Source organism: Narcine bancroftii, chromosome 5 (genome assembly GCF_036971445.1).
Source record: "Narcine bancroftii isolate sNarBan1 chromosome 5, sNarBan1.hap1, whole genome shotgun sequence".
Classification (NCBI taxonomy): Eukaryota; Metazoa; Chordata; class Chondrichthyes; order Torpediniformes; family Narcinidae; genus Narcine; species Narcine bancroftii.
In genome coordinates this window covers 108,904,576-108,924,259 of record NC_091473.1, presented here as the reverse complement: position 1 = coordinate 108,924,259, position 19,684 = coordinate 108,904,576, and the positions used below count along the sequence as shown (strand labels likewise).

At 37.4% G+C, this 19,684-nt stretch overlaps 1 protein-coding gene across 3 annotated transcripts in view; it reads right to left on the bottom strand.

The window, feature by feature from the left end:
* Window positions 1–935: 935 nt before the first annotated feature.
* Window positions 936–19,684, bottom strand: part of ipo13b (importin 13b) — a 200,970-nt gene continuing 182,221 nt past the window's right edge. For 2 of the 3 annotated variants that reach the window (XM_069938710.1, XM_069938712.1), the window contains 3 exons: window positions 15,350–15,531; window positions 9,062–9,173; window positions 1,265–1,377 (listed from right to left, as the gene is read on the bottom strand). In XM_069938710.1, the coding sequence (XP_069794811.1) occupies window positions 1,363–1,377; window positions 9,062–9,173; window positions 15,350–15,531 (309 nt within the window). In that variant the 3' untranslated portion in view covers window positions 1,265–1,362. Of the gene's footprint in view, window positions 1,378–9,061; window positions 9,174–15,349; window positions 15,532–19,684 lie in introns of all 3 variants that reach the window. The other variant, XM_069938711.1, reaches the window with a different exon arrangement.

Here is a 19,684-nt window from a genome sequence, read left to right as displayed (position 1 = left end):
TGTTATAATTTTGAATTATGGTTATATTGCTTTATAGCTTGTTGAGTTATCAAATTTGTCATTTGTTATTAATATTATGTATTCCATAAATGTTTGTATGTGCATGCCTATATTTGAAATTAAAATTGATAAAAATATTTAAAAAGGATGTATACTTCTGTCTGTTCTTGATCAACCACAATAATTATTTGGGTTAAAGAGATTTGGGAAGGAAAGAGTCACGCATTTACAAGTGAAGCTTTATTTCACAATAGAAAACAAATTGGCCGCAGTATCATTTCTCAAGATTTTACTAGTAGGCTTACAATATTAGTTCTAAACTAGAATATATATCATATTTATGAAAGAACAAGTAAATAAGTTACAAGAACACATGTACAGTTTGGTGTGACATTAAGGTGATACTCTTTCAGATAAAGTAGCACAGAGCATATATATTACAAAATGTTTAAAAGATGCAAAATGAATTTGGTCTGTAACAAAGCTTTCAGAGCCTCAAAGTTTTATCAAAGTCCTTACTGATTTTGTTAATTCATTGTTTTAATTATCCCTAGTGTGTGATTAGTTAGTTTCTTTACCAGATGGAGTCATTCTTTTTCTATGATCGGGGTGACTGAAAGTTCTGGTAAATTTCTCTAGTCAGTTTCTTCTAACATATAAAGTTTTGAAACTCAAATAGCCATTATTACAGTCGCAAACAATGTTTTAAATTCTCAGACTGTTGCAACATTGTCAACTTTACATTACAACAGGAATCCACATCATTACATCTGTAATTAAATTAAAATTAAAAAATAAACTAACATTCTAAATCTGTTTCGAATGGTTTCAGACATTGTAGCAGCATCACCAGATGAATCATCTGGGATTAACTCCCTCAACAAGATATTGTTGTGTTTACAAAGTGCCAAAAATCACAGGACTCCAGCAGCAAGTTATATTGCTTCCATAAAGCTTTAATTACGACACAAAACGAACACAAATTACTTACAGGTCAGGGCAGCTTATGCCATAAATTTTCTGGCACAATTTACTTGATTATGTGACTTAATCCTATGACAGGAAGTCACTTTTTTTAAAAAAAAGCCTCATATTACAGATACACACGAGAGCATGTGTTCTTTTCTCCTCTCAAATCCCGTGGTACAGGCACAAGCTCATTTACTTCAAAAACACATCTTTCACGCTAAAATGCATTTTTACAGAAGAAAACGGTGCAAACATGTTGAGGATGCAGGAAGCATGCTAATAAGGTGTGACACTTCAACATAAATACAGCTTCAGTACTCAGCTGCATACTCTGTACCATGAAGACCCCTGCACAGTAAAGTGAACTCCTTAACAATGTCCTTTACTCTTCTCTTATTTACTCGATCTCTGTAAAAAGAAAAAGAAATCGTTTTACAGCATGATTCTATCCATTGTTCACCTTTTATACTGTATTAATCTGCTCATAACGGTACAAATTGCTGAAAGAAATGGCTGGTATTTTTAAGGTGATAATTATTACCTTGCTAAATACATTCAGTATAACAACATTGCTTTGTTGTTACCTTTAATGGATTGCATCTTGAGTTTGCTGGAAGCTAAATCTATTACATAGAATCAACTTGGAGTACTTACAAAAATAAAGTATCTGAAGCCAATAAATCCCTTCATATGTTGTAATTCATCTGGCAGTACCAGCTCTTAGGCTCCTGCTGATTTTTATCCAAGCAAAATCTTAGAATTCTTGAAGTGTAGTACAATATTAATATCTGCTACGCTAAGATATTTTTGTTAGAAAATCCTTTGTGAAGGTTAATCCAAATCTGACTGCTTGTTCCACAAAACCTGCAATTTTCCTTGTAGATTCTCAGTGCATAGAGCCGTTTGTGCATATACTATGGCGTCTAGCGGCATGCTGAGAAGATCTTTCATACCACGCCTAGAGACAGCACAACTACTTAAACTAGAGCAAAGTTCCACAACATCTGTAATGCTAAATCTTAAATGAAATACACCAAAACAGATTAGAGACAATAATGTTCAGTGCTGGTAAACAGCTAAGTCCACATTAAATTCAAAACAACCAATGTGGTAGCTCTCCCTCAGGGCTCCCAGCATTTCCTTTCATCACACCAATGTGATATCATGCCACCTCAACAGCAGATTGCAACCCCCCCCCCCCCCGCCCCCCACCTCTTAGACCAAACCCTGTGGTCTTGATCACTCTCCAAAATGGAGAAAAGGATTTTTGAGTGTGATGATCTGTCCATCGCCAAACGCTAAAATATGAATATGAAGGCTCATAGTGGACAGTCTGTTTAATGGCATTTCCTAGACACTTAACACTTCCTTTTCCATTTGAGTGCCCTTTTCATATTTTATCTTTAATATCTGCTACACTAAGATATTTTCCAGGATAATCCTATGAATCTAGGATATGGAAAATGACAGAAAATCACAGGGCACTTACTGGATTATTTGAAGCTTTTCAATATTGTGCAAATTTTCAGGCCCATCTGTTCTTTTTAATACCTTTCCTGCTTTCTGTTCTCATTCAGAATTTGAAATTTTAATTGATTTTACTGCCATTTTCATCCCTTCCCTAATCTTCATAAGCCCTTCATCATCTCCATTATAAGTAAACATTCACCACAAACTTAGAACAATAGCTATCCTAACTATACTTTCTACAGCTGTCCTTCAGAAATCTCTTTTGTTCAGATCTTGGGTCCTTTCTTTCTTTTACTTCAACTAAGGACTTCACCACACTATAATTGAGAGAGTCCTCAAATATGACTGTTCCCCTTCCTGATCGTATGCTCTCAATCTTTTTCCAGGTTTAGCTTAGGGTTTCCCTTGTCACATCTTCCATTCTATCTTGAATAAATCATCCTCTGACAATGCTTCTAAACTGTCACTATCAAACATCATCCTCTATCAGCATTATAAAGGGGATGTTCCCTTCAGAACTCTAATTCATTGAACTACTGTCATAGAGTGCAATAAATTTGCTGCTCATAGTTTGATTGCTGTAAAGAGCAACTCAATTCATTCTGCTGACATTGAGTGTGTATTAATTCTCTGTTCAAATCCCATTATTGATTCTTTCCTTTCAACCTCCTACTCTGTTCTAATGAATCTCAACATCAACACAGAGAATAGCACATGAAAATGGGAGCAGTCATCAATGGAGCGGACTGAGTCAGAGTGGTAAGGCTTCGGCTCAACATGTAAGGGGCGAGGAATCGTAGGAGTGAAGTCAGAAAGAGCCACTCTTTTCAAGGAACAAAAGGGATTCAGTAGGTAGGGTTCAAGTTCCTCTGGTCATAAACAGTGGGAACGGCAGCCAGGAAATGCACCTCTTGCAGAATGTGGGTCATCAGGGAAGCCAGCAGTATTCCTGAGAACTTCATCTTCAAGAAGTGCATCCAGTTGCAGCTCCTGACAAGCTGAGTTAAGGAGTTGGAGCTGGAGTTGGATGAACCCCAGAACATACGGGAGGCAGAGTGCATTACAGGGAAACTATCACTCCTAGGAGGAAGGAGGAGGGTAGATGGGTGACAGTCAGGAGAGGGAAAGGGAACAGACACAGGGCATCCCTGTGGTCAATCCCCTCAATAACACGAATACCATTTTGTATATTGTTGGGGAAAACGATCTAGCAGGCACAGGCCACGGCAATCAGTCTCCGGCACGGAGTCTGGTCCTGGGGTAAGAAGGGAAGGGAGGAGAAGAGGCAAGCTGTAATGATAGGGGATTCCATAGTTGGGGGACAGATAAGAGGTTCTGTGGAAGAGATCGAGTATCCCAGATGGTATGTAGCATTGCTGGTGCCAGGGTCCAAGATATTTCAGATCAAGTTCACAGCATTCTCAGGAGGGAGGGTGAGCAGTCAGCTATTGTGGTCCATATAGGGACCAATCACGTGGGTTGGAAAGGTGATGAGGTCCTGCAAGGAGTGTTCAGGGAGTTAGGCACTAGGTTGAAGAATAGGACCTCCAAGGTAGTGATCTCAGGATTGCTACCCATGCCAATATGCAAGTGAAGTTTGAAATAGGAGGATAATGCAGCTTAACACGTGGCATAAAACATGGTGCAGGAGTGAGGGCTTGAGGTTTCTAGATCATTGGGCTCTGTTCCAGGGAAGGTGGGACCTGCTCCAATGGGACGATTTACATCTGAACTGAAGGGAGACTAATATCCTTACGGGAAGATTTGCTAGTGCTTCTCCAGTGGGGTTAAACCAGATTGCTAGGGCTGATAGAGAAGTAGAGGAGGGAAAAGATAATGTGAAAATTACATGCACCATTAGAAGTCAATGGGTTGTACGTGGTGGAAAATTTCTAAGTGAATCTATTTCAATGCAAGGAATATTGTAGGAAAGGCAGATGATCTTAGAAGTGGATTAGCACGTGCAATTATGACATTGTGGCCATTAGTGAAACTTGGTTGCAGGAGGGGCAGGACTGGCAGTTCTTTGTTCCAGACTTCTGTTGCTCTAGATGTGATAGATCCGGGTTGGGGGGGTGGGGGAGTGATGAAAGGGGGAGGAGAGGCATTGTTTATCAGGGAAAATATCACAGCTGTGCTCAGGCAGGACAGATTAGAGGTCATGAAGGAAAATCATAAGGGTTTCTACAGGTATATTCAGAGCAAAAGGATAGTAAGGGACAAAATTAGTCCCCTTGAAGATCAGAGTGGTCGGCTTTGTATGGAGCCAAAAGAGATGGGGGAGAAATATATTTCTTTCATCAGGAAACAGGCACAGAGTCGTGGGAAGTAAGGAAAAAAACAAGCAGTGAGGTCATGGAACCGATACAGATTAAAGAGGAGGAAGTGCTTGCTGTTTTAAACAAATAAGTGTGGGTAAATCCCCAAAATTTGACAAGATATTCCGGTGTTCTGTTGTTTAAAAAGGCTCCAAAAATAATCCTGGAAATTATAGGCCAGTGAGCCTGACGTCAGTAGTAGGTAAATTATTGGCAGGTGTTCGAAGAGATCTGATATACATTTATTTGGATAGTGTAAGGTAAAACATCATGAGATGGGAATGTGTAGGGAGTTACCCTGTACAGGGCAGTAACAAGAAGGGGAGGTGTCCTTGTACTCCTGTTAGGTAAAACATCATGAGATGGGAATGTACGGGGCAGTAACAAGATGTGAATGCATCCTTGTACTTACAAGATAAGAGAGACATTGATGGATTGAGAGGCAGGAAGCTAGCAGGGAAAGGATAGCAACAGTTTTAGTCATTGGACAAGTAATGATATGATGATGTTTTAAGCACATATCCAAGGGTATAAAATATCACCATTTTGCTGATAACGGCAGAATGCATTCTCCGACTAACATGTTTAGTCGCAAGTGTTACAATCCGGTAATAAAGAACAAAGAACCCTGATTTCGACTCAGCCTGGTGTTTGTCTCACTCATTCATGAACAAAGCAGACCTAACAATAGCCAGAAACTGATTATGGATAATCAGCATGGCTTTGTATATGGTAGGTCGTGTTTAACCAGTCTAAAGAGTTTTTCAAGGAGGTTACCAGGAAAGTTGATGAAGGAAAGGCTGTGGATGTTGTCTAAGTGGACTTCAATAACGCTTTTGACAAGGTCCCACATGGGTGGTTAGTCAGGAAGGTTCAGACGATAGGTATTAATGGTGAAGTCGTGAACTGGATTCAACAATGGCTGGATGAAATAAGCCAGAGAGTAGTAGTGGATGATTGCTTCTCAGACTGGAGGCTTGTGACCTAGTGGTGTGCCTCAGGGATCAGTGTTGGGACCATTGTTGTTTGTAATCTATATCAATGAACTGGATAGTAACGTGGTAAACTAGATCAGCATGTTTGCAGATGACACTAAGACTGGAAGTGTTGTGGACTGTGAAGAATGTTTTCAAACCTTGCAGAGGGATGTGGACCATGGAAAGATGGGCTGAAAAATGGCAGATGGAATTTAATGTAGACAAGTGTGAAATGTTGCATTTTGGAAGGACAAACCAGGGTAAATGGTAGAACACTGAGGAATGAAGTAGAATAGGGGGATCTGGGAATATAGATGCCCTGTAAGTAGCATCATAGGTGGATAGGGTTGTAAAGAAAGCTTTTGGCATACTGGCTTTCACAAATCAAAGTATTGAGTACAGGAGTTGGGATGTTATGATTAAGTTGTATAAGTAATTGATGAGGCCAAATTTGGAGCAGTTTTGTCACAACTACAGGAAAAATATCAATAAGATTGAAAGAATGCAGAGAAGATTTACTAGGATGTGCCTGGACTTTAGGAACTGAGTTACAGGGAAAGGTTAAACAGGTTAGGACTTTATTCCCTGGAGCATAGAAGAATGAGGAGAGATTTGATAGAGGTATTTAAAATTATGAGGAGGATAGACAGAGTATTGAGGGGAGGTGAGATACAAACCAGAGGACATGGGTTAAGAGTGAAATGGGAAAAGTTTAGGGAGAACATGAGGGGGAACTTCTTCACAGAGAGTGGTGAGAGTGTGGAATGAGCTGTCATCTGAGGTGATGAATTCAAGCTCAATTTTAATATTCAAGATGAATTTGGACAGGTACATGAATGGGAGAGGTATGGAGGGCTATGGACTGGGCACAGGTTAATGGGACGAGGCAAAAAAAAATGGTTCAGCACAGAGTAGACAGACAAAAGGGGCTTGTTTCTGTACTATAGTGTTCTATGGGTCTAAAAGAAAAAAACTATCAGTGCAGGAAATCATAAATTAAAAGATGCTAGAAATATTCAGTGGGGCAATTTAGCACCTGTGGAGAGAGAAAAAAGTTAACATTTCAAATTAATGATCTTTCATCATATTTCTCACATTTAATTATGTGATAGGAGGAGGCCATTGGATCCATTCCTAGTGCCCCACTTATTTCCTGGTAACCTATTCTCTGACATATACCCATTAACCCCCAACTCTCATGCTTTACAGTAACCAATTAACTTCGAGCATACCTTTGGGATGTGGGAGGAAACTGGAGCACTGGGGAGAGCAAAGAATCTATGCAGTCACAGTAAGAAAATGAATTATCCCAGTTTCTGAGGCTGGCATTAAATTAATCTTGAGGGCAAATCCTCGGAGAGTGCCCAGAGGGTATACCTCAATGTTGTGTGCTTAGCCCTCTGCTATATTCCCTGCAAATTCACAACTGTTTAGCCAAGTTATCCTTTAACGCAATCTATAAAATTTGCTGATGACACCACCATTATTGGTTGAATAGTATTTTATTGAAATGGAAAGATGACTCTTCACCTACCCATACACAATGGTTATATGATGTAATGTTCTATTTAAGCTTGGAGAAAATTAGATACAACATTAAAGATAGAAAGTTTCAATTTGTAAAGATGTGGGGCCCATTCATAGAATGCTATCATGATTGGAAGAACTAAGAATTTTGAATGTTCCAAAGATTCTCTGTCCAATGTCTGGAGGTCACTATCCAATCCACAATTTCCCTTTTCTTTTACAAAGGTTACCTTGATTAGAGGGAGGGGTTAGATTAGATTTACATTTTAGTTTTTCTTTTGTTTTCTTTTCTTTTTTGTTCTTTTTATCAATTTTTATTGATAAATTTGGAAAATATGGGTTTCAACATGGTTATCATAGATTAATTCAATAACTTATTTTGCATGTGGATTAAGGAACTGTCCAATGTAGTTCCATCCTTTATTTTTATTCTTGCATGAAATTCCTTAAAATTTAGTATTCAAGTTTATACGTTAAACTCAATAAAAGATCTGGTATATGAATGAGTAGTGCCACAACAACAATCTTGCTCTCAACATCAGCAAGACAAAAGAGTTTATTGTTGACTTCAGGAAGGGGAGGCAGAAGGGTCATCCACCTGTCTTATCTGGTGAAACTGGTTAGTACTTTCAAGTTCCTGGGAGGCCATGTACTAGAAAACCTTTACAGCGCAGAGGCAACAGTGAAGAAGTCACATCAACACCTCTACTTGCCAAGAAATCTGTTCTTCAATACTTTATTGAAATTTTATAGATGCACTGCAGAAAATATACTGACTGGCCTAGTTTGGAAATCTGAGTGTCCAGGAATGCAAAAGGTTGCAGAAAAGGCAAATCTAGCCAGGTCCATTCCAGGCACCAACCTCCCATCTCCTGAAAGGATTGACAGATGCTACCTCAAGGGGGGCTACCAGCAGCATAAAGGACCCCCATCACTCTGGTCACAATCTCTTCTCACTCTTTTCATCAGACAGAAGGCACAGAAAGCTGAAGACATGCACCTCCAGGTTCAAGAACAGCTATCAGGCTCTAACTATATTCTATAACTATACACTACACCAGTATTCATCAACCGTTTTCTTTCCACTCACATACCATTTTAAGTAATCCCTATGCCATTGATGCTCTGTGATTAGTAAGGGATTGTTTAAGGTGGTATGTGGGTGGAAAGGGAAGGTTGAGAATCACTGCTCTAGATCCAATTGTTACTTAAATATTTTGCTTGAGAAAAATTGTCATTGGCCCATTTCCTTTGGAGTTACCACGGAGTCTGGTGTGCCTGTGTGGTAGTAGGCTGAGGGAGGGTTCGGACTTGGTATCGGGAGCTTCGATGTGCTGAGATGGGATGAAGGGAAGTGGATAGGAGAGAAGGGGAGGAAAGTGAACGCCACTGAGCCCGAGGACCCCGCTCCTGCCTGGGAGGTCGCTCTCCTCGTTGATGCCAGCACAAAGGATTCTTCCGACTGCTTTCGGCTGAGAGACAGTGGCACACAGTTTAAGAGGGAGAATTGGAAAGAAAAGTCAATGGGGGAAGGTAAAATGGAAAGAGAGAGGGGAGGGAGTTATCTGAAATGAGGACAATCGTCATTCTAATTTCATACTGAGTGCTTTTTTTTCAACCTGAGAGGTCAATTTGGGTCCAAAAAATTTTGGATAAATGAAGATTTTGGAGAATCCAATATTGGATAATTGGAGTTGTACTGTAATTATATGTTTTTACTATTGTAGTTGGTGCAGCTTACTGTATCTGTTTGGCTGCAGCAATTAAGAATAACAGTACATCTGTATATGACAAACTCACATTAAACTCCAAACTGACATCAGCTGAGGTCATGATCAAATCCAGGTTGCTGGAGCTGTCCAGGAGCAGCATTAACTGCTCTGCCACTGTACTCTTTAGTGCATGGAACTGGCTTGGTATTTTAAAAAAAAAATACTTTATTCTAATTATGTGGCCAAACATGTATCGAGAAATAACCATTACTTAAATGCATACATTGAAATGAGAAAATCAACAGTACAAGTTGTCCATATCTTCAAACAGCCATATCCCCTCTCCCCCAAACAAAAACCCAAAATAGAAAAAAATAGAAAAGAAAGAAGGAGAAAATAGATAAAAGGGAAAGAAACAGAAAAGCAGATAAAGAGGAAAAAAGGAGGAACTGTTTGAATCTGGGATCCACTTCAGATGTTCTAATTCCTTTTCTTGCCTAGATCTCAGAGGGGAAAGAACAAGGATATAGACTACAGAAACAGAACAAATATCCCTGAATATTCAATCCTGCATTCTGCACGTATGGCTGTCATTCCTGCAAAACACATGTTCTACTTCTTCCTTAGATTATAAGTAATTTTCTCTATGGGAACACAACTATGCACTTCCACATTCCATCGGGCTGCATCCAGAAGGGAGTCAGACTTCCAAATAACCGCAGTACATTTCCTGGACACCACCAATGCAATTTTAAGAAAGTCTAGTTGGTACTTGGACAGCCTCAACACACAATATTTCCTAGGAGAAACAATTCTGGAGTTTGTGGCAATCATTTCTCCATAATGGTTGGGGGAAGGGAACCATATAAAGGAGAACAGCAAGGAGAGGGTGAGACTGCAAACAGAGAAGGTCTGTAGACAAAGTTTGGGGGTATATAATAGACAGGTGATTGAGAAGGAAAGTGACCAGTACAGTGATGGGGAGGAGAGTTTGGAAATAATACTTGACTGTAAAGATAGGGACAAACAGAGAGAAAGATGTGAAAAATCTCTGAAATGAATTTACTTAAATGGTAGGAGTATTGTAAGGAAGGTGGACGAGCTGAAGGTGTGGATAGACACTGGGCAGTATGATGTGGTAGTGATTAGTAAGACATGGTTGCAGGAGGGTTGTGACTGGCAGCTAAATATTCCTGGATTTTGCTGCTTTAAGGTGTGATAGAATTGGAGGGGCAAGAGGAGGTGGTATAGCATTGCTTGTCAGGGAAAATATTAGAGTGGTGCTTAAGCGAGATAGATTGGAGGGCTTGTCAAGGGAGGTGGTATGGGTGGAATTGAGAAATGGGGAAGGAGAAGTTACATTTATAGGGGTGTATTATAGACCACCTAGTGGGGAGCGAGAAATAGAGGAGCAAATTTGTAAGGAAATAGCAGATATTTGTAATAAGCACAGGGTTGTGTTAGTGGGGGATTTTAATTTTCCTAATATTGATTGGGAAACACGTTCTGTGAAAGGGCTGGATGGATTAGAATTTGTAAAATGTGTGCAGGATAGTTTTCTGCAGCAATATATTGGGGTGCCAACTAAAGAAGGGGCAGTGTTGGATCTACTGTTGGGGAATAAGATAGGGCAGGTGACAGAGGTATGTGTTAGGAAACAATTCGGATCCAGTAACCATAATGCGATTAGTTTCAATATAATAATGGAAAGAAATAGGTCTGGTCCAAAGATTGAGGTTTTTGAATGGGGAAAATCCAGATTTGAAGAGATAAAAAAGGATTTGCGAGGAGTGGATTGGGATGATTTGTTTTATGGGAAAGAAGTAGAGGAGAATTGGAGGACTTTTAAAGGTGAGATTTTGAGGAGTCAGAATCTTTATGTTCCTGTTAGGATAAAAGGAAGAGCCAAAAGTTCAAGAGAGTGTGGTTTTCAAGAGGATTAGAAATTTGGTTCAAATAAAAAGGGAGGCCTACATTAAATATAGGAAACAAGATATAAACAAGATGCTTGGAAAATACACTGATTGTAAAAAGAATCGTAAGAGAGAAATTAGGAAGGCAAAAAGAAGGTATGAAATGGTTATTGCGAACAGGGTGAAATAAATCCGAAAGGCTTTTTCAAATGTGTAAATAGCAAAAGGAGAGTGAGGGATAAGTTGGTCCCTTAGAGAATCAGGGTGGACAAATGTGTGTGGAGCCAAGTGAGATGTGGTAGATATTGAACAAGTTATTTGGGAGAAGGATATTGAATTGTGGAGGATAAGGGAAGCAAAAGGGGTAATTATGGGAAATATAAGGATCAGGAATGAGGTGGTATTGAGCTTTTGAAGCATATAAAGGTGGATAAATCTCCAGGTCCCGATGGGATTTTCCCCAGGACCTTGGGGAAAGTCAGGGAAGAAATAGTGGAGGCTCTGACGGTGATCTTTCAAAAGGAATGTAGTGCTGGAAGATTGGTGTATTGCACATTTAGTTCTTTTGTTTAAAAAAGGTTCAAGGAGTAAGCCTAGCAATTATAGGCCTGTAAGTTTGACGTTGGTGGTCAGTAATCTAATGGAAAGTATTCTTAGAGATAATATATATAAGAATCTTGAGAGACAGGGTCTGATCAGGAATACTCAAATTGGGTTTGTACATGGAAAGTCATGTTTGACAAATCTTATTGAATTTTTTGAGGAGGTGACTAGGAATGTTGATGAGGGTAGAACAGTAGATGTTATCTATATGGATTTCAGTATGACCTTCAATAAGGTTCTGCATGGAAGGTTCAGTGTGACAGAGTATTTAGAGGTGGTTTGGGAGGAATTGTTAGAGCAGCTTGCATACACATTTTAAAACACAGAATATTTGCAGGACTTTTGAAGAATGCATTTTGCAGGAGGTAACAAAGTATCGACAACAGCTTGCCTGGGAGAGCATGTGATCCTTGCAGGAAGAGGAAAACTGTTTGGCTCTCAGAGAGGGAGGGTGTGAAACAGAGAGAGGAGTCACAGAATTTATTTCCAGAAAAACAAAGCTGGCAAACTTTGGAAGGCTGCCTGGTCAACGGAGAAGACCAGCGGTGTGAAAGGTGACCTGAAAGAAAGAGGATCATCTGGAGAACCCTGAAGGGGATAAGTTTCGATAGCAAGACGGATTGAGAAGGAATCAGTTGCGGATGTCCTGGAAAAGGAATCTCTCTCTGAAAACCAGCAAGAACCCTCCTGAGTGGTAACCATTTGCCTGTTAAGCACCAAAGACTTGTGAACTTTGTTAATGCTAACTTCTGTGCACAGTACAAGAATTGCCTGCAACCAGTGAGATTGGACTGTGATCCAAAGAACTTTTCTAATTTTAAATATACATTACACACATCTGTGCTTAGTATTAGAGGATGAATTAAGCAGGTTAGGCAGGTTAAGTAAGTAGGTTAAGTAATAAGTTAAAGTTTAATTCTGTTTTCTTGTTCAAATATAATTAAAAACTCCTTTTGTTTAAGTAACCTTCTGTTGTAGTGCATATCTATTGCTGGTGGTTTTTGGGGTCCTCTGGCCTCCGTAACATTTTATGGGGGCTCGTCATTTAGGATTTGAACATTGCAATTTGATGGATTATTAGTTGATTGGGTTTTTTTGCAAGCTATTGCGTCTGGAATTTTTGCAAGCTATTTTTGCAAAACCGCAGCAGTTGCTACATTTTTGTTACAACCATCACCTGCAGAGCCGCAGAGCATAAGAAAAGAGGAACCGATGGCTATTTCTAAGGCATTGAGAATTGCTGAAGTTAAATATTGGATGAGAAAAGTACAAATACAGAGGATTATAGTGAAATATTATATAAGTGAAGGAAAATTTGTTGAGGAAGACTTAAAAAATTTTACAGAGAATAGATCTTTTGAATTGCAATTGGAATTGGAGAAATTGAGGGTGCAAGAAGAAAGAGAGAAATTGAGGGTGCAAGAAGAAAGAGAGAAATTGAGGGTGCAAGAAGAAAGAGAGAAATTGAGGGTGCAAGAAGAAAGAGAGAAATTGAGGGTGCAAGAAGAAAGGGAGAAATTGAGGGTGCAAGAAGAAAGAGAGAAATGCAATTTTGAGTTGCAGGGACAACAATATGAAGTTGAAAAGCAAAGAGCAGAGGCTGAAAAGCAAAGAGCAGAGGCTGAGAGAAAAAAGACATATGAGGTAGAGGAAAGCAGAAAAATAGAGGAAATAAGAGTTAGAGGTAGCTGAAAGGGATAGACAGTTTAAAATAGAGAAGTTAAGAATGGCTATGGAAAGGAGTACGAGAACCGAGGCTATAACTCCTGGGGAAAGGTTTTTGGCTAGCAGAGGTAAATCTAGTGCCTTCTTTTAATGAGGGAGATATAGATACCTATTTTCAGCTTTTTGAAAAAGTTTCTGAGAGCTCAAGATGGCCAAAAGAGAAATGGCCTCTTATGCTTCAAAGTGTATTGAGGGGAAAAGCACAAACTGGATCCTCTAGCTTGACTGCACAGCAGGTGGCAAATTATGATATTGTTAAGCAAGCAGTATTGAAAGCTTATGAGTTGGTTCCAGAAGCATTTATGCAAAAATTTAGGAGTTTGATGAAAACATGGAATCAATCTTATACAGATTTTGCTCTGAAGAAATCTGTGTGTTTTGACCTTTGGTGCACCTCAAAAGGAATAAACAATGATTCTGAGATATTGAGAGAATTAATATTAATAGAGGAAATTAAAAGGTGTGTCCCAGAGGAGATTAAATTATACCTGGATGAGAGACGTGGGGACATGGCAACAGGCGGCTAGATTAGCAGATGAATTTGCTCTGATTCAGAAAAGTACATTCCAGAATAATAGGCATTTTCAGAGAGCTAATGTGGAACAGATTACCTGTTCATAAGGTTAGTATGGAGCAGGATAGTAGGGCTGAAATAAAGTCTGGAGAAAATGTTAAAAGAAAAGATGAAGAAAAAGTAGGAAAGGACAGAACTTATGCATTTGTATGTCATTTTTGTAAGAAACCTGGTCATGTGATTGTGAATTGTCTAGTCTTGAAAAAGAGGTTTTACCAGAAGCATGTATTCAAACAGTGGAATTTAAGGAGAGTAGAGGTGCCAAACCTGGTAAGGAGGTCATGGATGTTTTCAAGCCTTTTGTGTCAGAGGGCTTTGTCTCAATAAAGGAGGGAGAACCACAGGTTCCAATTAAAATTCTTAGAGATCTAGGAATAACAGTTCATCATTCTTTGAAGGTGGAATCTCATGTGGATCGAGTGGTGAAGAAAGCTTTTGGTGTGCTGGCCTTTATGAATCAAAGCATAGAATACAGGAGTTGGGAAGTGATGTTGAGACTATTCAAGGCATTGGTGAGGCCAAATTTAGAATACTGTGTACAGTTCTGGTCAACAAATTATAGAAAGGATATCAATAAGGTAGAGAGGGTGCAGAGGACATTTACTAAAATGTTGTCTGGATTTCAGAATCTATTTAAGCATCTAGAGTATAGGGAGAGATTGGACAGATTAGGTCTTTATTCTTTGGAGCGTAGAAGGTTGAGAGGGGATTTGATAGAAGTATTTAAGATTATGAAAGGGATAGACAGAGTGGATGTGGATAGACTATTTCCGTTAAGAGGAGGAAAGATTAAAACAAGAGGACATGAGTTAAGAATTAAGGGGCAGAGGTTTAGAGGTAACATGAGGGGGAACTTCTTTACTCAGAGAGTGGTAGCCGTGTGGAATGAGCTTCCGGGAGAAATAGTGGCGGCGGAGTCGATTGTATTATTTAAGAAAAGGTTGGACAGATATATGGATGAGAAGAAGATGGAGGGTTATGGGCATTGTGCAAGGGAGGTGGGACTAGAAAGGGGTGTTTGGTTCGGTGCGGACTAGAAGGGCCTAATGGCCTGTTTCCGTGCTGTAATTGTTATGTTATGTTATGTTATATATGTTAGATTACAAAACATTGAGTAGATTAGGTCTTTATTCATTGGAGCATAGAAGGTTGAGGGAAAATTTGATAGAGGTATTTAAAATTATGAGAGGGATAGATAGAGTAGATGTGAATAGGTTCTTTCCCTTGAGGGTAGGTGAGATTCAAGCAAGAGGTCATGAGTTAAGAGTTAGGGGGCACAAGTTTAGAAGTAACACAAGAGGGAACTTCTGCACTCAGAGAATGGTGGCGGAGTGGAATGACCTTCCAAAAGAGGTGGTCACAGCAAAGTCAATTTTGCCATTTAAGGAAAAGTTGAATAGGATGAAAGGAGATTGGAGGGTTATGGGCAAAATGCAGGTAGGTGGGACCAGAGGAGATCACTTACATCGGTACGGACTAGAGGGGCTGAGATGGCCTGTTTCTGTACTGTAATTGTTATATGATTATATGGTTAATAAAATTCTTAAAAATTTTCCCATACCTTAAAATTTGTTGACTAAACGTTTCTTTTTGCACTTGAGTAAGACGGCTCGATGGAAAATTCTGTTGCTGCATTACTTCCTTCAACCAGATGCTCAAGTATGTAACACAATGCTTGTTCAAAGCAAACAGTATCTCAGCAAAATGATCCATAAGATTCCTAGGAGCTTGTCCGCCAATAGCCTGGGAAACATTAACAACCAAGTAAATGCTATTAAAAAAAAACAGATGCATTAAAGATGTATCATAATCATTTAAATCTAAATTGTATATTTATAATTGAGCATTTTAAATGTGCCAACACCAACAAATATATGGACAAAAAAGAAAACAATGATACTGGGTAATGGGGAAAATATTAAAAATCTTCCAATGTAATCCCCTAATAATTATTGAATTCCGTTCCCTTCTTCACCTCAAGAAATACACATACTATGTTAACTGACCTATGGACGCAGTATTTTCACACAATTCCTAATACAGGTGTCAACATAGCAGGGAAACTTTCTGTTTGCTTTCCTGTGCCTTAGAATAAGGGATGATGCCTTTCTCTATTTTGTCATGGAATTCTTCTATCATGGACATTTACAGCTGAGAAGGCTTATCATGACAGAGCTTGTTTTTTTAACAGGACTGTCCATTTCTTATCCCACCATTCTACTGATTCCTCAGAGCAATGTATATGAAAGTGTTCCTGAAATATGAGCAGTAGCACTTCTCAATTTATTGCAGTTCTCATGGCATGTATTCTTTCCCAATCCTTTCAGATAAGGGAGTCCATAATTTTGACTATAAATCAGTATGGTTAAAACTAGTAAGGGAACTTGGAAAAGATGATCCTGCTGTTTTTGTCCACAGGTGAGGAAGATCATTTGTTTTGATGCTGTTGCCATTAAATCCTTGGTGAGTTACCACAGTGCATCCTACAAATAGTACATAATACAATAACAATATATTTGCTCAATTGTCTAGGCTAATAGAGGCTAACTGCTCTGAACTAAATGTTTCTTGAATGTTGAAGGCTGTGAGTTCTGTAGATGTTGGTGAACCTTTGGGATGACCAGAAGGAAGTACATCCATCAAATGCAATGCCTTTTAAGCCCACTAGCAGTCACACAATTTATATTTAAAGGAGCTGCATGATGTCAGGGCTTTCGACTTAGTTGGAAGAAATTGCTAAACTTGGCAAACTCTGGAAAAACAGACATACCCTATGAATGAAGACCAAGCACAGACTTCAGGAATTTATACTTCTTAAATTTCCATACATGTAATGAATAAATCATTAAACATTAAAATAAGTATTTAAATTGAAGAAATTTTCATTTGTTACATGATGATTGTAAATCCCCCTCCTTTCCTCCCTCTTCCAACCCCTCAGCCCCCTTCCCCATCATAAAGAATATAATATATGTATATAAAAATTATATATAGTATAGGAGGAAAAAATGTTGTGTCAGAGATTGCCTGGAACATTGCCCCTCAACACATTGGAACTCAACAGATTTTATCTGATCATTTTCATTTTAAGGAAGAAGGTTAACATAGGTCTTAAGAGGCTGGAAGAACATTTCTACATATTTATACCTAAAAATTGTGTACACAGGTTCCAAATTCACAAATATAGGATATTATTTCTCAAATTATATGTAATTTTCTGTAAAGGAATACAGCTTTGAATTTCTGCATTCCATCTTCCCACATCTATATATGAGTCCGATCAAAGTCACTGCAAATCATTTCCTTGTTACTGCTAATGCTATTTTAACAAATTTCGTTTGACATATAGACAATTTTAGTTTGGGTCTTGTTCCTTCTATATTTCCCAATAAAAATAAATCTGGCTTTTATTGGAAATAGTATGCCTCTAACTTGTTGTAAGAAATCCACCCAAAAAGGTTTTACCTGAGAACATGACTAAATTGAATGCAAATAACTATCTCTTCACTGCACTTCAAGCATTGATCTGATTTCTTTCTATGCAATTTTTGTGTTGTTAAATATAGCTGATGTATAAAAAATATATTGAACTAATCTATATCTTACATTAATAGGGTTTGTCATACTATATTGACAAAGATCAGACCATGTTCACTCATCAATTTTAACATTCAGATTGAACTCCCATTTCTTTCTACATGTATGCACTCCCTGTTTAATAGTTCCTTTTTACAATAAAAGATATATTACATAAATATTTTTTTTGGTATTTCCTCTCCAAATAAGAGTTTCCACCTCACTACAAATAGGTAATCATAGTTCTGAACCCAACTTATTCTTTAATGAAGCTCTTAATTGGAAATTACAGAACAAAGTGTTGCTAGGTATTCCATATTTATTCCTCAGTTGTTCAAATGCCATCAGTTGACCTTGCTCATAGCCATCTTCGATATTTTTAATACCCTTACTAAACCAGATAGTTAAAAATCAGTTATTCTTTGAAAAAAAATGTAAGCTAATTTTTAATCAAGGGCATCTTAGGCTATACATTTCCATTTATTCCAATTTCATCTTTTATCTTATTCCAAACAATTATCAAGCATTTCAATAATAGTGACTCTTTACCCCCAATTAATAAATTTGAATCCCATTTATATATAAATTCCTTTGCTAATTTTTTCCTATTTTATTTATCTCTATTTTGACTCATGCCGGTTTTTCTACTCCTTCAAAGAGAGAGATAAGGAATCTCGTTTGAGCCGCTTGGTAATAATACTTAAAGTTAAGGAGGTGTAAGCCTCCCAATTCATATTTTAATTTTTCTACAGAATCTCTTGACATTTTACCTTTCCAAAGGAATTTCCTTACATATTTATTTAATTCTTGAAAAAAAGAACTTTTGTGGCAGTAATATAGGTAAAGTTTGAAAAACATACGGAATTCATGTAAATGCATTCATCGTTATATAATTAACCCATCCTATTAATATTAGAGGTAGGGTCATCTATTTTTAAAAATCTTCAACTTTTTAAATTCAATTTATATAGATTTTAAAAATTGTTGTCTACATGAGTCCCTTAATATTTAATCCCATCTTTTGGCCATTTAAATTGAGTATTGTTCGACAATGACTATAATCTCCTTCTGTAAGGGGATTTATATTTGAGGAAAAAGGGGGCATTCTGAACCTTCCATCTTGTTATTATTCAGCCTGCTGCAAAGTTTAATAAAGAAGCCAATGAAGTCAATTGAACCTTTAACAGAATTAATAAGACAAGATACTAATATTAAGGGAATATGAGTTAGTAGAAAGGAACATCATTTGCCGATGATCTTTTTGTTCATATAACAGATCCTATAAATTCCTTGCATTTTTTTGTGTGCGAGATTGAAAGAATATGGTGAAATATCAGGTTATAAAAATCAACTGGGACAAAATGAAATTATGCCCAATGTAACAATTTGCTCAATTTAGATGGTCAGATAATGGAATTAAATATTTAGGGATAAAAATTGATTAAGATTTGAATAACTTATATAAATTGAATTATTTACCTTTAATAAAATTAAGGATGATTTGAATACATGGAATGATTTACCTATAACCTTAATGGGTAGAATAAATTGTATTAAAATGAATATTTTTTCCAAGTATTCAATATCTTTTTCAGTCTATTCCTTGTGTCATACCTCAAAAATTCTAAGGATTTGAATTGAAGTATTGGGATTTTTTTATGGAAAATAAAGATGGTTAGAGTTTGTTTATAAAAAAATAACTTTTAAGTTTGGTTTATAGCTTCTACATTTTAAGAATTATTATAAAGCAGCCCAACTGAAGTTTATTTATGGGATGTTGAATTTATAGAAATCTTTAACTTGAGTTAAAATAGAATTAAGTAAAATAGGTGAAGAATATATGCAAGATTTTATTTTTAAATGGAATTCAAAACTGTTAACGGGAACTAGAGATATACCTATTTTGAAACATTTGATTGAATTATGGAACAAAATAGATTATGAGATAGGTGGAAAAGGTTTAATTTCTTGAAAAATGCCTTTATATCAAAATAGACTTCTTTTTTCTATGAATAATCAATTTTTGAAGATTTGGTGTCAAATGGGGATCAAAAAAATAGAAGACTGTTTTGAAGCTGGTAAATTTATTACTTTTCAACGAATGAAGGAAAAATTTAATGTCCTGAACACTATTTTTGTTATTATCAAGTTAAAATCTTCTTGGTTGATAAATTAGGTCTGAATATAAATCTGAAACTACCTATACAGAGTGAATTAGAATTATTAATAAGTAAGGGTGATACAAACAAATTTATTTCATAAATGTATAAATTGTATAAATTACTTCAAAGGAAAGCTGCTAAGTTAGGATTTCATAAAT